Here is a 21,751-nt window from a genome sequence, read left to right as displayed (position 1 = left end):
GTGATAAAGGAAATAATAAAGGTTACATATAATATTATGAAAAAGTACATAGGTATACAGAATAAATTTTTCTTTATTATATACATACGTACATATACATGCATAAGAAACTTTGTATCTGAAAACATAAAATTCTTTTTTAGTCAACTTGTGCAAAGTTTTGCTGCCTTTTTCTTATAAATACTTTGCTTTTTCAACAAGGCCATTTCCTGATTAATATACTCCCTCATTCTAATTTGTAAGTAAGTTAATACTACGAAACTTAATAGCTTGCTGGCATTGTCAGGGTGTTCTTTACAAGAAAAATAAATTTTTATTGGCTCTGAGGACATTTTGTTTAAAATGATGTCTACACAGTTACGATGTTCTCTATGTTGCCGGAATAAATATTCGATCTCTAGCACAATATCGTATAATTTACGGTTCGGATGTATAAGTTCTTGTAAGGGATTTATAAAAATTTCGTAACTGCGTGGTAATCTATTGGATGAAAAAAATAATGTATCTGTTGCAATATTTGATGTAGACATGAAAGCATTTAAACATATTGAACATTTTTCTCGGTCTTTTAAATATCTGCATACTCTTTCAGTCGTATAAAATAGCAAACAATCTACAATTTCTTGAGAGAAATAATCATGATCTATATCACGTACAAAATCATTAAAATCTGAATCTTCATCCTCAATTACAACTATAAGTTTTTCTTTAATTTTTTCAATTGAGCTTTTTTCCTTTGAATTGTATAATTCTTTTAATTTTGTAATTGTAATTAATGGCTGAGGAGGATCAATAGTAAAATCGTTCGAACAATTTCCTAATTTCGGAGGTGTTAAAATACAGTGTACAGATAAAATCTTATACAACTGTAGAAATGTAGGCGTACACGGATGATCATTTGTACCACCCGCGGATCGAACGGTCCCGAAAAATCGCTAAATAAACAAGGAAAATATAAATTAAAAACAGAAAAAAAACAAGAATATTTCAAATCAATAAAACGGAGTAATGATGCACGTCGATCGACTCTAGTTTGAAAAAATCTCACAATTTCGAGAACCTTGTAAGACAAAAATTTAATCTTTCTACCTTTTTTGTGTAAAAAATCGACCTGCATCACTAAAATTTTTACCAGGATATAAATTTATCCATTTCAAATTTGATTAATGAAAAACCACAGCAGCCACGGAATCAACTTAAAAAATCCTAAAAAAATTAATTAGGAAGACACAACTATATAATATTCTAATGTCACAAAATGTATTAAGAATTTAAACACGTTAATGATTCAATGGTTTAAAAAATTCCTTGACGTGTTCTAAATTAAAATAAAACCTAATATTTCCGAGCCTTCAATAGTCTGCAGTATCCTATATAACAGCGTATAATTAAAAAGGAGCTACAGCTGAAAACAAATTAAAAATAAAATTATATTACTTGCTAAATTTTTCTACTTAAATCAGATATCTATTATTTTAATTACACTTGTTGACCAAAAAATCAGCAAATAAAAATAATTTTCTTTTCGTATTTTCAATTAATTTGAATAAGAAAATGTATTTAAATACTGATTTAAATGGAAAAATTTTATAAATTTCAATCACTGCAAACCTGAAATCAAAATATACTAATTATTTCAATAACTATTAAAATAAAAAAAAATATATTTTCTTAGAAATATAAACGAAATGTTATTCTTGATAACATCTTTTTAATACTCCTCAATATCAAAATATTTAAAAATTAATTTTTATGTTTATTAATAAATTTCACTATATTTTGCAAAGTATTAGTTAAAAATTTTATTTCATTCTCAATCGTATTTAAAAGTTAATGAATTTATTTAAATGAAATCGAGAATAACATTTCATTTAAGAGAAATATTTGATTGACTATTTGTGTAAATCCAAAATAGAATTATATTAAATTACAAAATATGAACTTGGAAACCTTTATACCTCTAAAGGATCTTGATTTATACGTCCAGTCAAAACATATGGAAATCCATGTTTCTCCAATAAATCTTTCGACAAACCTATGGTCGAATGAATGGAAATTCTCAATCCTGTCGTAGAGCTTTCTGTAAAACATTCTTCTCTTCTTAATTTCCCATCAAATACTAGTTGTTCCCAGTCATTGAGCCAACTTAAGAATTGGAGTAATTTCTATAAAAAGAAATATTTATTAATTCAATACTATACTATACTATACTATTTTAATATATACTTTAAACTATTTTAACAATATGTAATTCTCTTACCTCATAATTTGGTGAATCTATTCGAAGTCCTTTCTCTGGATTTGTTATGTTTAAAATATCAAATAAGTTGTTTATTTTTAAACAAAATTCTGCTGTTGCTTCGCAGTTCTTAAACATATCCGGGTAAACGGAAGCTCCTTTTAAAAGACTTTCAGCCATTGTTTTACTGAACATCTAAAATACATTGAAAGTTTAGAACACTATTGGTATATTTATATTTATGAAAATATAAATATATAATTACCTGTACTGCTAAAATGACTCGCATTTTGGTCATGTTATTTGGATCGAGGTGTTCTGCCGTTAATTTAGGATGCCATTTTCCTGTTGCATGATATTTGTCCACTTCAAATACTTTTCTGAAGTATTCCCAATCTATTTCTGGATCTGTTAGATTTACCTGAAATAAAATAATTATTAAACATATCTATATTTAAAAAAATATAGTCTTCTACAAAAATATATATTTATGATTTTTATACCCGCAAAGTTTTCTTGTCGTGCAATCGATTGCGCATACTTTTTATCAAATGGACAATATCAGCAAAGACGTAAATTCGACGATTTTCAATAGTCGGGTGAGCAAAGCTGCATTCAACATTTTTGAGATCTCCACTTACTCCAAAAATAGACCAGAACTTTCTATTGGCAGAAGCAGAATCTGACACCACTCCATGTACTTTTGCACCGGCCTGTTCTAATAAACATATTGCTTGAATAATCAGTTTTGCTAATATTGTACCAACCACTGGTCCCTTTGAAACAAAAACAGCAATTGGCTGTGAGAAAGATTCCATTAGTGAATGGAACATTAAAACAAGTCCGTGATCTGCTTTATCAGTTATTTTCACTGACTTGTTTAATTCTTCGTCCCCAAAATCTGTAAGACCCAAAATTTTCATTTTCTTTTGATCTAGTCTTAAATTTTTTCTAGTCCCCATTTCGTCCACTAACAAAACTCCATGTTTGTATTCGTCAGGCAATTCCGATAAACGCTCATTCAATAATTTAAAAAACGAGTCGTCAAATCCGCAAGGCGTTTGGATTAACGATAAATATCTGTTTTAAAAGAAAGGTTTAATTATTAGATCAAGAAAAATGCTTCTTAAATTTAAGTTGCATTTATCGTAATGTAAAAATATTATTTAAAAAGATATGAATTTGTTAAACTTTATATTACCTTCGAATGGTGCTTGTTGCAGGTAAAGGTAAAACCTTATTATCTCTCAGAAGATTATAAGTTGTTGGTGATTTTGTATGGAACAACAAACACAAAATAATCCAATCTTCTGTGTAACGGCGACCTTTTGCATCCTTCACTTTCGAAGCTGATAAAATTTCATTAATGACAATTCTCGAATTTTTATTTACTTTTAAATCGTCCATTTTTGAGTCTAAATTTTTGTCCCGAAGAAGGGACATTTCTTTTTTATTTTCCTTGAGTTCCTTTTTGTAGTGTCCACAGAGACTTTTATAATTTCCTAAGTTTTTATTAGATTTATATAATCTACTTCTAATTAAATTTAATTTGTACTTTTTTGTGGGACTCATTTTCAAAACTATACGTCGCTGCTCATTAATTTTCTTAAAGCGCATAAATTTTTTTGCGAGGGTCTTCTTCGCTTTCGAGCATGTTTCACATGATAAGCGCTTTTTACTAGTGATTATTAACGAACATTTTGTATGTCTCAAATATCCTGCTGAGTCGCGAACCGCAAATGAGTTTTCTATGTTCTGGATAGTATTTGGTGATGCACATCCCAAACAAACTTTAACTTTATTGAAATTTTTAATAATTTCTTCCAGTTCAGTAATTGTCGACACATAGTTGGTATTTAAGCCAAGTTTTTCCAATGGCAAGTTTATGCCGGACACCTTTGCTACAATTTGCATGTCATTGTAAATGACAAGTTGTTTTGCAGTAAAGAATTGAGGCTTATCTTCTCTCATTCGAGATATGCATTCAGAGTATTCAATGCATTGAATATCTTTTTCACTACGTCGTCGATTCCATGATATTGGGATGTTAACTTTATTTTCATTTTTAAACAGCGAATTGAATAAATCAATTCGCTCCGAAAATTTAGAATCTGTTTCATTTTCATCTGTTGTAGTTGAACTCTCATCTACTTGAGATTTTGTGGAGTTCTCTGATTCAAAATTATTTCCATTTAGTGGCATATTTTCGATTTCTTCGTGAAATACATTTTCTTTGGATTCTTCGACTTTTCTTTTTTTTATATTTAATTTTTCATGATCGGTAGATTTCGGTGTAAACTCTCTTTTTTTTGGCGACTTCCGTTTTTTTCGCGATTGGGACAGATATGATGGGCAATTCGGAAATTGTGAAGGAACAGCTCCTTTCTTTAAATGAGGTTTCTTCAACTCCTCCTATAACACAAAATTTTAACAATTATCATATAATTTAATTTATTTATTCATTAGCTTTCAAAAAATAATTATACAAAGTTAAAAATATACAAACCGATGCCATGACATTGCCAGCAGGATCTTTTACTTCCCGTCTCCAAACAATGTCATCTTTCAGAAAATGTTTCTCGCAAACAACCATTCCTCCTTTTAATTCAAAATTTTTACGAGGAATTATTTTTTTCCACTTTTGAATATCTTCCTCGTCAAATGGAACGGAGAACTTGTGACACTTTTCACTTTTTGTTGATTCATAACCTGAATTACAATTCGGCACTATACAACGATGTCCTGTATATCGCGGCATCTTTTAATTATTTACAAAAAACACTTAAAAAACAAACTTAAGACTAAAAAAGTGTCAAAACTGAACTTAAATATACACAAACACTTAAAATCTAATAAAAATCTATATAAAAATAAAATCACTGTCCATTGCAGTCTATGTCGAATTATAAAGGTTTACACCATTTTTTTCACATTAGTCTTTGTATTTACTGTCTATAATTGTTTTTTATTCTTCAAACGCTACTAACAATAATTAGAAATTTCAAAACACCTCGATAAATAAATAAATTAATAAATTTTGCATAACAACGGTGTGTTAAAGTCGGGCTGATGCGCAACACTGCATTCTGACGGTAGAAGTTAGTACTACTCAAGTGGTGGTCATATATTTTCCAAGCATTTTGAGTGAGTCGGACTGGGGTGACTTTGACCGCCAAAAAAGAGTGAAGGAATGGTGAAAATGCGCGGCATTTGTTGCAACCTAGCGCCATCTCTGGAGTGATTGGAAAAACTTTTTTCATACTTTCTGTTGGCACTACTGTAGCGCTAATTATGAAATTTCCAATTTGCAAGTTCTTTGATTACAAAAAAATAAATGATTCTTTACGCTTTTCTATATAATTCTAATATCATCATAACCGTTAATTTCAGTAGTATTGAATAAATAACAATTAATATTTAATCTGTTAGTAGAAATTTACTTGTAAATGAAAAAAAATGTTAAGAATTTCATAATTCGCGCCATACACGTAGAGCCCTCTAGTATCGATTTTTCCCAACCATCGAAACGACGCCATTTTGTTTTTCAGTCTACTTTTGGCGCTCGAAAGTGTCGGTTGCCGCGAAGAAATTATGTTTCTTTTGCAATCTTTCTGTAAATTAACTATTGTTTTTAATAATAAATAATAATAGTAATAGTAATAGTCAATTAGAGTAGAAGTGAATATTTCAGTAAATCTTTCAATTATTTCGAAAAAACGTGGAAACAAAAATCTTGATAATTAAAGTCGTAAAATTTTTGTGCTTGTGTTCGAAAAATAATGTTTTCTTTGATTATTTTTTAATTTTTTTCATTTTTTTAAAGTGAAAATTTCAGTGCAAGTGTTAAATTGTTTGTGAATATATATAAGAAAAACGACAATGGAATTTTTACGCACCTGATTGAACAATTTTTTGGTAAGATTTTCATGCTTGAAAAAAACTCTTCATGATTAAAACTTATCACAGTTATTTACATTTATTATAGGTATTTAAGATTAGTTTCGAAAGTATGTTTTCTTTTCTATTTTCTTAAAGAAAATTTTGTTTTGAAAGAATTCGGTTTTTCCTTTTGTTCGATTTCGCGACGCACTTGTGGCGCCATCTTGTATCAGTTTCTTGTAACAAGTATCGAAGTGACGCCATTTTGTTCATTTCACTCTCCAATTTGGAATTCGCAAGTGTCGCAGTGTGTCGCAAAGAAATCGTCGTATTTATTTGCAATCTTTGTAAATAACTATTGTTTTTTGCAATTATTACAAGTGTCGTAATAGTTAATTAGAGTAGAAGTGATTATTTTAGTCAATCATTGAATTGTTTCGGAAAAATCTTGAAACAAAAAGTTTGATAATTCGTAGTCGTAAAATTTGTACATTAATTGTGTTCGGCAAATGCTTTTTTAAAATTTTTTTTAAGTTTGTTAAGGAAAAAGTTTTAATTCAAGTGTCAATTGTTAGAAAATATAGGTACTATGAGAAAGACAACAATTTATACACCTGATTGGAAAATTTTTGGGTAAGATTTCCATGTTTTGTAAAAACACTTTAACACTGAAATTTATTATAACATTTACATTTATTATCGTTATTTACAATTATTTTAGAAATTAGGTATTTTTGTTTTTATATTCTTTTTTATTTTCTTAGAGAAAATTTTGTTTTGACTTGAACGAATTCGTTTTCTCATTTTTTTTTTAAATTTCGCACATGTGGCGCCATCTTGTATTAGTTTCTCGCAACAACTAGCGAAGTGACGCCATTTTGTTTTTCACTCTCCTTCTGGAGCTCAAAAGTGTCAGTCTTGTCATTGTTTATCTTGAAGAAATCGTAATATTTATCTCATTTTGAAGCTTTTTGATCATTTTTGAAAGTATTTTGACTCTGAATTGGACTAGAAGCAATTATGTGTATTATTGTTTCGATTAAAAGTCGATCAAAAACGTCAGTAACTAAATACATGGAATCATAACATTTGGAGGTTCTGTTTGACAAAATACTTTATTCTTCGTCTTTTTTTCAATTTTTAAATGCAAGGAGTTTCAATGCAATTGTTATATTTGTTAGAGAATATATTTTTGATCATGAAGAAAAACGACAAGGCTACGTTTAAACCTGATTGACAATATTTTGGGTAAGATTTTATATTTTGTGAAAATTCCTCTCATATTTTCCTAAAGTTTTGAACGTTCAAATGAACGAAATATTTTTTTATGCTCTAATATTTTCAAAAATTAATAGACTGAAATTCAAACAATATTGTAATTAATTATTTTTTAGCTAAAAAAGATTTTTTTTTATTATAAAAAGCAATATTTTGTAAATAAAATTCAAATTAAAAGAATTAATAAATATTATATTGTCGTTCATTTGAACGTTCGAAACTTAAGGGACATCCTCTCATGACTATTTGACATATTTTATTCAAGTTCTATTAATTTATCAAAATAATAATTAATCTATAACTATTGGATTTAAATAAAGAAATTAATTTCTGGAATAAGATAAAGTACAGGAATAAAAATTAAATATAGACACAAGGGAAGAATAATTTTCGCAAGGAGATAAAAATATTAACTATATATTAGCTAAATGTGGGAGAGATTTTCTTTACGATAAATTTATGTAAAAATGAAATTATCCCGAGACTTTTTGAATTTAGTTTTTGAAAAGTTTTAATTGTTATTTCTCGTGCATGAGAGATTTCAAATGAGGAGAAACTAAAAGTTCAATTCTCAGGAGTTTAGATAGTCTCCTGATCACTTTTTCCAATCATTCTCTTTTTTTTCCACGTTTCCTTGTGGGATATTCAATAGAAAAACCTCAATTTAAGTGAGCAAAGCTCATTGAATTTCAGTTTTATTTTTTATCAATATATATTACCACTTGTTTTTTTATTCAGAGGGAAAAATTTGAAGCAGAAGTACCCAAGTTATTATTCAGTTCACACACAGGGATCGCGTTTTGCTATATAGAAGAATTTTTCTCTCTAGCGTTAAAGTATGAATGAATTCAATCACACCCAGAGAACTAGAAAGGTCTTCGAACTTTATATAACAATTTTCCGGAAGTGGGGGAGGGGGGAATGATTTTTCTATATTTTCCTAAAGGGTATGTTTGTATTTTTTTTCTTTGTCGCTTTTTGTAAATAAAAAGTCCAAGAGTTCTTTAATTATTATTTTAATTGTACGTTTCTTTTATTCTTTATGCGGGAAAAGTTTTTTGAATTTTTGTTCGTTAAACGTTCCGCACGAGAAAGTTTCTTTGCTTTTGATAATTTCGTATGCAAAAGTAGAAGTTACCTTAGGGAATAGCTAAGAGGAAATTACCTTTCTGTGTGTTTATTGGTTTTTATAAATATTTCATCTCTAGAGATGCGTTTGTTCTTATTTTTAAAGAATTTAAATGTATTTATTTTTTCTTTTTTATTCACGTTTGTCTAGTAGGCCAGTCGGTGAGTGCAAAAAGTGCACATAAGTGCAACCTGAAAAGTCAAAGCAGTTTCTTGTAGTTTGAGGGCCCCAAATAAGAGCCCCATAGTTTGCACCACATTTCCGGTTGCGAAAAATGGTGTAAACAATCGCCAAAGTTCGAAAAACATGGTTTTTCGATGACTGTTGCTTCCGGTTAAATTTTAGGGGAAAAAGTTGTGATTGAAAGTTATAGAGCTTGGAAATAGCTTTCAAATGATTGGTCGCAAGTTAAAAAAGCTTAATTAGTTTAGTTGCAAATGAATTTAAACCATTAAAAATAGCACTTTTTTAATTGTTTAATAACTTTGTTAATAATTATCGAATTTGTTTCTAACTTCCCAGAAATATTCCCCTTGCGAGGCTGAATAAATCCCAAAAAAAATCAACTTGATCGGGTAAATAGTTTATGCATAATTCCATTTGTTAACTAAAAACATATAATTTTTCAACGGAATTTCCCCACTTTTGGACCTGCGACTTTCGTTTTTTTTCTTGGAGAGTACAGTTAAGGAGTCTAACTTTAATTCCATTTAAATGGGAAATTGATTTTTTCTATTTAAGTGCATAATAATAGACGTTAAAAAAGGGTATGTTTTTTTGACATAAACAAATGGAATAACTCGGCCAATTTTCACTTTATCGATTTCGTGTAAAGGGCATTTGATTTCATTTGTTTTCACAAAACTTTTCCAAAAAAAAAATCCAATCTAACTTCAAGAGGTGGAGAGTTAACTCTTTTTTTAAAAAAAATTCCTGACAAGTTAATTATTAATGTTTTTTATTGAAATTCGCACCACTTACAGTTTGATACATGTATTTTATGTAAAAAAATTAAACATAAGGTTTTGTGCATTTATTTTTAATTTATAACAAGTAAAAGTAAATGTATCCATTTTTCAACCTCTGAACGGCGGAGTGGGGGTACTCGGAGGAGCGTGATTCTTGCCGCCACAACTGAATTCAGCCGTTCAAATTTGCAAAAATGGTCATAACTTCGTTAATTATTTACCGATTTTTATCTTTCTTTTTTTAATTTGATGTATTTTTTTACGCTGAATCCAAAAATAATTTTATATGTTTTCAAAATACAATATTTTTAATAATAAAAAAGAAAATTTATTTTAACAACAAATTTTTAATTATTATTTATCATATTTGACAAAAAATTCTTTTCGTACATATAATTCCATTGAATTTAAAATAATATTATGACATAAAAAAAATAAAATTATTTACTTATAAGTGTGTAGCATTGTTGTATTGATAGTTGAACAGGCGTGCATATGTGAACCTGATGCTACAAGCTTATATATAATTAATTTTAATTTTTTTATGTCATAATATTATTTTAAATTCAATGGAATTATATGTACGAAAAGAATTTTTTGTCAAATATGATAAATAATAATTAAAAATTTGTTGTTAAAATAAATTTTCTTTTTTATTATTAAAAATATTGTAATTTGAAAACATATAAAATCATTTTTGGATTCGGCGTAAAAAAATACATCAAATTAAAAAAAGAAAGATAAAAATCGGTAAATAATTAACAAAGTTATGACCATTTTTGCAAATTTGAACGGCTGAATTCAGTTGTGGAGGCAAGAATCACGCTCCTCCGAGTACCCCCACTCCGCCGTTCAGAGGTTGAAAAATGGATACATTTACTTTTACTTGTTATAAATTAAAAATAAATGCACAAAACCTTATGTTTAATTTTTTTACATAAAATACATGTATCAAACTGTAAGTGGTGCGAATTTCAATAAAAAACATTAATAATTAACTTGACAGGAATTTTTTTTTAAAAAAAAGTTAACTCTCTACCTCTTGAAGTTAGATTGGATTTTTTTTTTGGAAAAGTTTTGTGAAAACAAATAAAATCAAATACCCTTTACACGAAATCGATAAAGTGAAAATTGGCCGAGTTATTCCATTTGTTTATGTCAAAAAAACATACCCTTTTTTAACGTCTATTATTATGCACTTAAATAAAAAAAATCAATTTCCCATTTAAATGGAATTAAAGTTAGACTCCTTAACTGTACTCTCCAAGAAAAAAAACGAAATTCGCAGGTCCAAAAGTGGGTAAATTTCGTTGAAAAATTATATGTTTTTAGTTAACAAATGGAATTATGCATAAACTATTTACCCGATCAAGTTGATTTTTTTTGGGATTTATTCAGCCTCGCAAGGGGAATATTTCTGGGAAGTTAGAAACAAATTCGATAATTATTAACAAAGTTATTAAACAATTAAAAAAGTGCTATTTTTAATGGTTTAAATTCATTTGCAACTAAACTAATTAAGCTTTTTTAACTTGCGACCAATCATTTGAAAGCTATTTCCAAGCTCTATAACTTTCAATCACAACTTTTTCCCCTAAAATTTAACCGGAAGCAACAGTCATCGAAAAACCATGTTTTTCGAACTTTGGCGATTGTTTACACCATTTTTCGCAACCGGAAATGTGGTGCAAACTATGGGGCTCTTATTTGGGGCCCTCAAACTACAAGAAACTGCTTTGACTTTTCAGGTTGCACTTATGTGCACTTTTTACACTCACCGACTGGCCTATAGTAATTGAAAATTTGATTTGAATAATAATAAGATATTTAATTGTTGGTATTTTTAAATATTTTTTTAGATTTAATTAATTTTTTTATGCGATTTTGACTTCGTGAATATTGCATTTCTCGTAAATATTCGTATATATATAGGAATAAAGCAGTCAACTATTGTTCACTGATGTGTTAAAAGCATACTTAACTGATGATTTTCTTAATGAGCCGTGACATTGTTCTCATCTTGTGCTTGAAAAAGCTAACATCGCTTTTGTGGCTTTATGTGCTTCTAAAATATATATAATTATTAAATAGTTTACTACAGAATACTAGAAAATATTTTATTTCTTAAATTTAACAATTTAAATAAACTATAAAAATTAAAAATTAATAAATAATGTAAAATTTTAGTATAAAAATGTCAAAAAAAATTGTTGTCTTCTAATTGTGCTTATTCTTGAAATCTAATTTTACTTAAATATTTCAAAATTAATTCAATTTTAAAAGAGTTTCGTTTAAAATTTTCATAAATAGACAAACTTTCAAAAGGTTGTAATTTGAAATTTTGAAAAATTTCAATTTTAAATGAATTAATTAAATAACAAAAATTTTACAGTTATTCTATTATTTACAAAATCTTTATAAATTTCTTCGCAATAATTCAATTATTTTCCATAATTAATCAATTTTTGTAAAGAAATTCGACTATTTTTATAAATAATAACACTCATCGCAGAGTTTCAAATATTTTTAATACAATTTTAAAGGAATTTCTCGAAAATAGTTATTATTCTTAAAAATTTTATTAAAATTATTTATCAAAAAAATTAAATTATTTTCAAAAATTTTAATAAAATTCTTTTTAATAAATTTATTTATTATTATTATTCTTAATATTATTAGTTGATAACTTCTATTAATTGATATTACTATTATTATATTTATTATTTTATATAAAAAAATCCATTCTCTATAATAATAATTATTACTTTATTTAATTAATTAATATCGAAAGTGATTTAAATTTTTTGAATTTTTTTTTTATTGATATTTGAATTAAAAAATTGAAAATTTAATAAATTTTTGAGAAAAAAAATGTCTCATTGTGGGTGGATTCTGTAGAAAATGTGTTGAAACTTTAACGAGAAATAATGTGTACGCGTACAAAAGCTCAAGTTTGGTTTATTTCCTAGGATTATGAATAGACTGAATATTACACAAGTTTCATAGAAGCACCGCATCTTAACAATGTTCAAAATTGCTTAAAGGATTTTCAAATATAATTCCCAAATTTTGTCACAACTTTTTCCTGGCAACTATTAAATTTCTCAGTTATTTAAATCTGAATTAGTAACTTGAAGAAATTTATATACATCTTTGCATTTATATAACGAAACAAATTTGAATTATATTTAAAACATTTTGTCCAACATTAATAATTGTTTAATCGAAAAAATAACACAAGAATAATAATAATATAATGAAAATAATAGTAATAATAATAGAATAATAGTAGTAACAATAATAAAAATAATATAATAATAATAGCAATAATAATAATAGTAATAATAATAACTATATAATAATAATAATAATAATAATAATAATAATAGTAATAATAATAATAATAGTTTGTAATTATTTTATTACAATGACTTTTCTTATTACAAATAGAATTTTCGACCAAAGGATAAAGTTCAAAATTAAACTCCATTATCAATTAATTAGAACCGATTGAATTTCGTTACAATTTAAAAAGTATTAAATACTATTTTTATAAATAGACATCATTCAAATGTCTTTTTCCCATTGATTATCGTAGGATTTTTATTGCCAATCGTAAAAAAAATTGAGTGAAATCTCTTTAACTTTGGGTCGTAAAGATACAGTGTAAAAATTTGATAACTATTTTTCGTTAGATAAAGAGAAATGGCTTTTCTTTCTTATAGATAAGAACATTTAGAATTAAGATTTACGATATTTTTATACGAAAATTGCTTTTTTTACAAACTAGGAAAAAAATAAAAAAAAGACCCGCCATATATCCGTTATAAAAAGCCATTGCAATTTTTTTGTACTATTTAAACTTACATAGTTTTTCCATATAGAATAATGTATAAAAATTGTATTTTTATACAAAAAATTTCTTTGTAAATGAAAGACAGAAAAAAGTGTGGAATAAAATGTGGGAATTAAAAAGAAATGAGAAATAATTTTTTAAAAATAGATATTTACTGCATTTTTTGCATTTTTATACAGTTTTATTTGCATGATTCTTTGGAACAAAGGGAGATAGAGAGGAATTATTTGGGGGGAGGGCAGGGAGAGGTGAGATTGAATGCAGGACTTTCTGACGGAGAAGCAAATAATGAAATAAAGCGCACTTTCAATTGGAAAACGGATTGCATAATGAAAAAGAAAAAAAAATCAATAAATTTACTGTATGTGTAGTATATAATTAATTGAAAATTATTTTAATATCTAAATAATTTATCACAAGTTGGGATATTTTAAATCGTAAAATTTAAACTTTTGAAGGCTTAAAAACCAGAAAGTTTGGTACTTACGGCCCTCATTATGTAAATGTTTATTAATATTAATAGCAAATGTTATGTTCAAAACGCGGTATTCAATTTATTATTAGTAGACAAATTACAACATTTTTCATTTTTAAATATCAACTTCAATTTTTAAAAAATATCGAAGAATCAAAATTTTAAAAAGTTCACTTATCTACTAATTAATTAATTATTATTATATTTATATTATTTTCAAAAATCCAGTCTAATATTATTATCATGCAAAAATTTTAATAATTTCAATTTTAATAAAATTTCTCTAAAGAATCCAATTATTTTCATAATAAAATTCTTTGCAAGAATTTAATAATTTTTAAGGATTTTGATGAAAATTCTCTAAGGAATTTAATTATTTTCAAAACTTGAAATAAAAATCCTTTTATAGCTTGAATTCAATTATTTTTAATAAATAAAATTCTTCGCATAGATACAATTATTTTTAAAAAATCGAAATAAAAATCCTATGCTAGAATTCAATTATTTTTAATAATTAAAATTCTTCGCAGAAGTTCAATTATTTTCAAAAATTGAAATAAAAATCGTTTGCTAGAATTCAATTATTTTTAAGAATTTTGATGAAAATTCTCTAAGGAATTAAATTATTTTCAAAAATTTTATTAAATTCTTCGAAATTCGACACAATTCAATTATTTTCATTTTTTAATAAAATTGTTTTAAAAAATTCAATTATTTTCAATACAATATTAATAAAATTTCTTTAAAAATTCAATTATGTTTAAAATTTGTAATGAAACTCTTGGGCACAATTCAATTATTTTAAAAAATTGAATAAAAATCCTTATAGCTGGAATTTAATTATTTTTAATGAATAAAATTCTTCGCATAAATACAATTATTTTAGAAAATTAAAATTTTTTGCTAGAATTCAATTATTTTAAAAAAATGTAATAAAATTCTCCGAAATAATTTAATTATTTTTAAAAATTAAAAAAAAATCCTAATAGCTAGAATTCAATTATTTTAAAAAATTGAAAAAAAATCCTTTGCTAGAATTTTATTATTTTTAATAAATAAAATTCGTCGCAGAAATTCAATTATTTTCAAAAATTGGAATAAAAATCGTTCGCTAGAATTCAATTATTTTTAAGAAGTTTGATGAAAATTCTCTAAGGAATTCAATTATTTTCAAAAATTGAAATAAAAATCCTAATAGCTAGAATTCAATTATTTTTAAAGATTAAGGGCATTTGAACCATTATGACGTCACAATGTGTGCAAAGCATGAGTTTTAAAATTGTGACGTCATAAGGGTTCAAATGCCCTTAAAAAAAAATCTTTTGCTAAAATTCAATTATTTTTAATAAATAAAATTCGTCGCAGTAGTTCAAATGTTTTCAAAAATTGAAATAAAAATCCTTATAGCTAGAATTCAAGGATTTTAAATAAATAAAATTCTTCGCATTGATACAATTATTTTTAAAAAATTGAAATAAAAATCCTTTGCTACAATTCAAATTATTATTTTTAATAATTAAAATTCTTCGCCAAAGTTCAATTATTTTCAAAAATTGAAATAAAAATCTTTCGCTAGAATTCAATTATTTTTAAGAATTTTGTTGAAAATTCTCTAAGGAATTCAATTATTTTCAAAAATTTATTATAAATTCTTCGAAATTCGACACAATTCAATCATTTACATTTTTTAATAAAATTGTTTTTGAAAAAATTCAATTATTTTCAATACAATATTAATAAAATTTTTTTAAAAATTCAATTGTTTTTAAAATTTGTAATAAAACTCTTGGACACAATTCAATTATTTAAAAAAATTGAAAATTCAATTATTTTTAATAAATAAAATTCTTCACAGAAATTGAATTATTTTCAAAATTTTTGATAAAATTCTTTGAAGAATTCAATTATGTCAAGGCAAATTTTTAATTATTTTATACAATATAATACAATTATTCATTAATTCATTTTTTTGAAATTTAATGTGATCCTTTGAAGTCTGTTAAAAATAGTCAATTTCACATTTTTGGACAGTTTTTTAGAAAAACATGAACATTTTTGGCGTTTCCGAAAATCCCAACTATTTTTTCCTTATTCTGTATCATTGAATAAACAATTCATTAATGCATCGTTTAGAAATTTAGCGTGGTCTTCATGACGAATTTTAGCTTTGAATTTTTTCTATAAAATAGCCAATTTTACAGTTTTGGATAGTTTTTTGGAAAAAGATGAGAATTATTTGCTTTGCCGAAAATTCATACTATTTTTTTCTATTCCGTATCACTAAATAAATAATTTATAAATTCTTTTTTTTTAAATTTAGCGTGGTCTTCATAACGTTTTTTTTTTGCTTGAAGTTCGCCTAAAGTAGCCAATATTAATATATTATTAAAATTATTATTATTTTTATTATTATTTATCAACAATAAGATTCAAAAATCTAGGGAGTAGAGAAGGTATTGTTATCTTATTACTTTGTCAAATATTGAGAACGAAATGAAAATTAAAAAAATAATATTTAAAAAAAGTATTGCTAATAATTATGAAATTTCGTAATAAATTTACATTCAGTTATTACATAGAGGAGTTACATATGACATACTTTAAGTAGACGAGGAAAAATATAAATTATGTTAATTTGAATTGAAAATTTTCACAACGGCAACACGTGTTGTATATTGTTAATATCGATCCAAAGGTGTATTGGTATGGTAATATAAACGGCATTCACTAACAATGGACCATCTTACCAACAGATGGCTATTAAAAGTTCATTTTTATGTAGTTTGCATGACAGGTACGAACTTACAAGGAGTTTAGTTTGTTTAAAAGAAAAAAAACGAATGTCTATTTATTTTCTTATTTATTCCAAAATATAATGAGAGAAATTATTCATAAAAATACCAAAATTATCCTATTTGATTTTAATTCAACAAAGTGCCAGTGAGTTATGTGTAATAGAATTTTTCAAATATTTTTCACACAAATTAATGGAAGTAAAAAAAAAATACCAATTTGGAAAGTTATTTGAACAATTTTTTTTTTATTTTGAGCTATTTGTTCTGTGCATATATAGGAAATTTATATAGAATAAATTTTGAAAGTGAATCGATTAAAGTTGTTTGTCTGGAAAACAATATTAATATAGTAAATATATATAGAGAGAGAGGATGCTGTTTTATATGTAGGGAGCTTCAATTTTCTATACAAAGTTGATTATAGATTATATTTTCTCTACATACACTCAAAAGTGAAATATTGATATATTACAACGTAAAGTTTTATAATATAAATCGTGTAATTAAAATTTTAATCGTAATTTAATTGCCGTATGCGTCTTGACATATATATATCAATTTAAATTACATGCATCAATTTCTCAATATAACTGATTTCTCCTGTTGGAAATACAATATTGAGAGCAACTTGCTACTCTCTTGTGCTTTACAACTCGCAGTTCACAAACTTCGACAACTACTAGTGACTCTTTACTCTGACATATGTAAGTGCCCTGTAAAGTTTCCTATAAGCTTTAGCGCTGTTTCTAAGAAATTGCTACTTTCCTAATCAGAAAATCCGTCTCCGTGAAAATTCATTTCGTTTCATTTTATTTTATCTATGCGCTTTTCTCTTAAAATTTAATTTTGATATTAGAAGAAAAATTATTGTCACTTTATTTTTGATATTTTGAAAAATAATTACAAAATTAATTTTCACAGGCAGTTAGATCATTAGTTACATAACTGATTTCGTATTAATTGATGTATTAATTTAATTAAATAATACAGTAGTTAATTAATTAAGAAAATTTTATGAGGAGCTTTATTTATAAATTTATAAATATAGTAATATTTATTACTATCTTTATTTATTTAAATCTATTTGGATTTAAATATTTATCACGCATTTTTCGAAAAATCACTTGAAATTATTATTATTATTATATATTATCTCTAAATTTGAATTAGTTAAGAAACAATAAATGATAGTAAAAAGTCGTCACTGATTCAAATATAGTTCAATATAATTCAAGTAGAGAAATTTACTATTTTCGTAGTTATTTATTTACTAATAATTAGTCATTTTTTTACTAATTTCTGGAGCAAAATGTCAGCCAGAATTTTACTAATAATTAGTTAATAATAATTAATAATTAATAATAATTAATAATAATTAGTTATCTTTAACTAATTCAGATTTAGAGCAGGGTTGCCACAGGTCAGGGGAATCAGGGAATTCAGGGACAAGTCAGGGAAAGTAGAATTGGTCAGGAAAGTCAGGGATTTTTATTAAAATTACTGGAAAAATTTAATTTTTGAAATTTATAAAAAAATTCGGAATTTTTAGTGTCTTTTTTGTTTGCCTCATAAATTATCAAACTACCACGAATTCTTATACAAAACCTTCCAAATTTTTTTATATTTCTGACCAGAATGAATTTTGTAATATTATTTAATTATTTCAAAAGTTTTAATACAATTATTATCACAAGAATTAAATTATTTTCAAAAGTAATAAAATTCTTTGAAGAAATTTAATTATTTTAAAACATTTCAACGAATATTTCGTCAAGAATTCACTTATTGTTATAAATAGCAAAATTTTTCGCCAAAAATTTAATTATTTTCAAAAAATTTAACTAAAATTCTTTGCAAAATATCAATTATTTTTAAAAGTTTTTCGCATTTCAATAATTTTCAATATTCACTATTTTCATAAAATTTATCAAACAAATTTTTTTATAAAATTTTAGGAAAACATTCAATTATTTTCATAAAAGATAAAATTTCATTTAGAAATTAAATTATTTTTACGACAGAATTTTTAATATTTTTAATACAGTTTTAAATAAATTCATCAAAAAAAGCAGTTATTCTTAAAAATTCTATTAAAACTTGACGAAAGAATTCAAATTTAAGAAACATTTAATTATTCAATAAAATAATAAAATTCGTTGCAATGATTCAATTATTTTCAAAATTTTTTTAAGTAATTCTGCAAAAGAATTTAATTATCTTGTTAAACAACAAAATTCTCCCCATAAAATCAATTATTTAGAAGAATTTTAATAAAATTCTTTTTCAAAATTCAATTATTTTGATAAGTAACAAAATTCATCACAACAATTTAATTCTTTTGAAGGGTAATAAAATACTTTGCATAAATTAAATTATATTTTCAAAATTTTTGAAAAATTCTCGCCAAGAATTAAGTCATTTTTATAAATAGTTAGCAAAATTCTTCTCAAGAATTAAATTATTGTCAAAAATTTTAATAAACTTTTTTGTTATAATTTCAATTATTTAAACAAAATTTAATAAAATTCACCCTATAAAATCAATTATTTTAAGGAATTTTAATAAAATTCTTTTCCAAAATTCAATTATTTTTCATAAATATCAAAATTTATCACAAGAATTCAATTTTTTTGAAAAGTAATAAAATACTTTGTAGAAATTAAATTATTTTCAAAATTTTTTTTAATATTCTCGTCAATAATTTTAAATTATTTTTATAAATAGGTAGCGAAATTCTTCTCAGGAATTCAATTATGTTGAAAACTTTAAAAAGTTTTCAATTATTTTCAAAAATAATAATTGAAGTTAATTATTCAAATGATGAAAATAATTTCGAAGAAGTTAGGAGTAACAATATTCTTATATAAAATAATAATTTTATCCATGAGTTATTATCGTTAATTATTATAGGTTATTAAATTTCAAAAGATTTGAATTTGAAATTGTTTTTTAATTAATTTAATTAAATTAATTAAATTAATTTAATTTTTTTTTAATTTCAATGGAAAAATAATAATGATTAAATAATTATGATAAATAAAACAATTGTTTTCCAATAATTTTACAATTAAATAAATTGGCAAATATTCGAACATTTTTTTGAGCTTCTAATCATTTTTAGAGATCCTGTAAAGAGATTTTTATTATTATTTATTTTTAAACTTTCTATCACATTAAAATATATTACGTACTAAAAAAAAATTTATCTGATTCAAATAAACGATTACCTTTCTATTATGAAATAAATATTTATTTAAGTCAATTAAATTGTATTTGTTTCAAATACTATGAAATATTTATTTATTTGAAATTACAAATAAATGGGATTTCAATAAAAATTATTTGTTTCAAGTTTTATTTTATATTTAGTTTCAAAATTTTTTGTTTAAAACGAATAAATTTTTTTTAAAGTTTTTCGATTAGTTGTTTAATATTTATTTTCTAAGTTATTTATATTTATATAAAATTTAATTACACCGTTTTTATAAAAGTAATATACGATTTAACGAGAGAGTGTTAATTATTTTTATACATTGAAATACACGTAACATTGACTGACGATCAACTGACGCTTTAGTTTCAATCTTGAGAAAAATTATTTCCATGTCATTATATTAATTAGATGCGAGTGTTTAATAGTGAAAAAAAATTTTAATAAAAAAAAGAAGAAATCTGAAATTCTCTCACGACAACTTTTATGATATTGTTGTATACAGTCATGTTTCTAATATTATAAAAGTAAATTAATTTTGAGAATAATTAATTTGTCTAGTTCACTATTCTAAATTTTTGTAAAAATAATTAATTAGGTAATTGAAAATTAGTTTGTGACTCTATTTTTTTTGGCAATTATTCTTTTACTAAAAAATAATAATAATTAATAACATAATTTTTTTTTTTTTTATTAAAATTTACTTATTGTTTTTTTTTGCAGATGCCTGCAAATAATACAGCTGCATCGACTTTTCACGAGGATGATCTGCAACGAATTATTGCTGAACGAAAACAAGCCTGCTCAGAATTCATCGAAAAAGAAGAAATCACAATACAAGGTTAGAAATTTAATTTTTTTTTTCATCGAAAACGAAGAAATCGCAGTACAAGGTTAAAAATTTAATTTTTTTAGTTATTTATTCTAACAACCGATATGTAGAATATTGAGGTTTTGAAAGATATAAAAAATAACCCCCCCCCCTCCCCCCACCCTCCCTTCTGTGTAGTGTCCAATAAACTTTGTATACATTTTATTTGTTAAATTTAATAAATTGTTATTAATAGATTATAGATTAATATATTAATATATTAATATATTAATTATTAATAAATTATTAATAATTAATTATATTAATAATTGTATTAACTATATTCATTATTATTAATGTGTTATATTTTTATATACATTTTTCAAAAAGATTACTCAAAATTAAAAAAAAGAGAAACAATTCTAAATAAACATTTTTATTAATTAATAATTTTATAAATTTTATTATCTCTGAAATTGGTGTGTTTCAATAATATGGCTCTTAATTTGAATTATTGAAATTTCTCTCTCTATATAATATATATTTGAATCAAATTTTAAATAATTTATAACAATTTTAATGGAAAGGTTTTATTTACAAACATAAGAGATATAATAATAAATATAAAATAAATATAAATTTTACAATATTTCTCTTTAATTTGCATTTACGTTTTTTTAAAAAATATTTTTGCAAATAAAATTGTTGATTTATTGTGGAAGTAACGTTTCATTTTAATGATAGAAACGTTTTACTTTATTATAATAATGGTTTATTCAAAATTTAATAATGTAAAATGTATAACAAATTTTGTTTCTTTTTATAAATTATATGACGAAAGAAATTTTGCCCCTCATATTAGATACCTTGTCCGACACTCAGTAACAAACTTGCATACTTCATTTTCCATAAATGAACATTCATCTTCTCTCGTGCATATCAGACGTATTTCAATGATTTATATTGCACGCTCTTCGGAGAATTAATAGAAGAGTAGAATCAGCTTACACACACATATATACATATATATATATTAAAGGAAAAATATATTTACAATAAATAATGGTGACTCGAGTATTTTAATAATTCTCTTCTCTTGCACTTGATAAA

At 24.6% G+C, this 21,751-nt stretch overlaps 2 protein-coding genes across 10 annotated transcripts in view; one reads left to right on the top strand and one right to left on the bottom strand.

Moving 5' to 3' along the window:
• LOC122501958 (calcitonin receptor-like) overlaps nt 1-21,751 on the top strand; it is a 314,998-nt gene that overhangs the window by 66,358 nt on the left and 226,889 nt on the right. For 6 of the 8 annotated variants that reach the window (XM_043611762.1, XM_043611765.1, XM_043611767.1 and 3 more), the window contains one exon: nt 20,554-20,671. In XM_043611762.1, the coding sequence (XP_043467697.1) occupies nt 20,554-20,671 (118 nt within the window). Of the gene's footprint in view, nt 1-5,794; nt 6,155-17,163; nt 17,324-20,553; nt 20,672-21,751 lie in introns of those variants that run through there. The other 2 variants (XM_043611763.1, XM_043611764.1) reach the window with 2 other exon arrangements.
• LOC122501941 lies at nt 56-5,395 on the bottom strand. 2 transcript variants are annotated; one of them, XM_043611735.1, is made up of 7 exons: nt 4,746-5,395; nt 3,441-4,651; nt 2,743-3,319; nt 2,505-2,660; nt 2,261-2,434; nt 1,959-2,165; nt 56-1,405 (listed from the first exon to the last, which is right to left on the bottom strand). In XM_043611735.1, exons 1-7 carry the CDS (start codon nt 4,995-4,997, stop codon nt 1,400-1,402), a joined length of 2,583 nt encoding a protein of 860 aa, XP_043467670.1. In that variant the 5' UTR covers nt 4,998-5,395; the 3' UTR covers nt 56-1,399. The 2 variants fall into 2 exon arrangements, with proteins under 2 accessions (XP_043467670.1, XP_043467669.1); XM_043611734.1 differs by lacking the exon at nt 56-1,405 and adding an exon at nt 1,555-1,611.

This window comes from Leptopilina heterotoma, unplaced genomic scaffold, assembly GCF_015476425.1.
Source record: "Leptopilina heterotoma isolate Lh14 unplaced genomic scaffold, ASM1547642v1 Lhet_219, whole genome shotgun sequence".
NCBI lineage: Eukaryota > Metazoa > Arthropoda > Insecta > Hymenoptera > Figitidae > Leptopilina > Leptopilina heterotoma.
The sequence above is the reverse complement of the archived record's forward strand: the minus strand, read 5'-3'. Positions and strand labels throughout refer to the sequence as shown.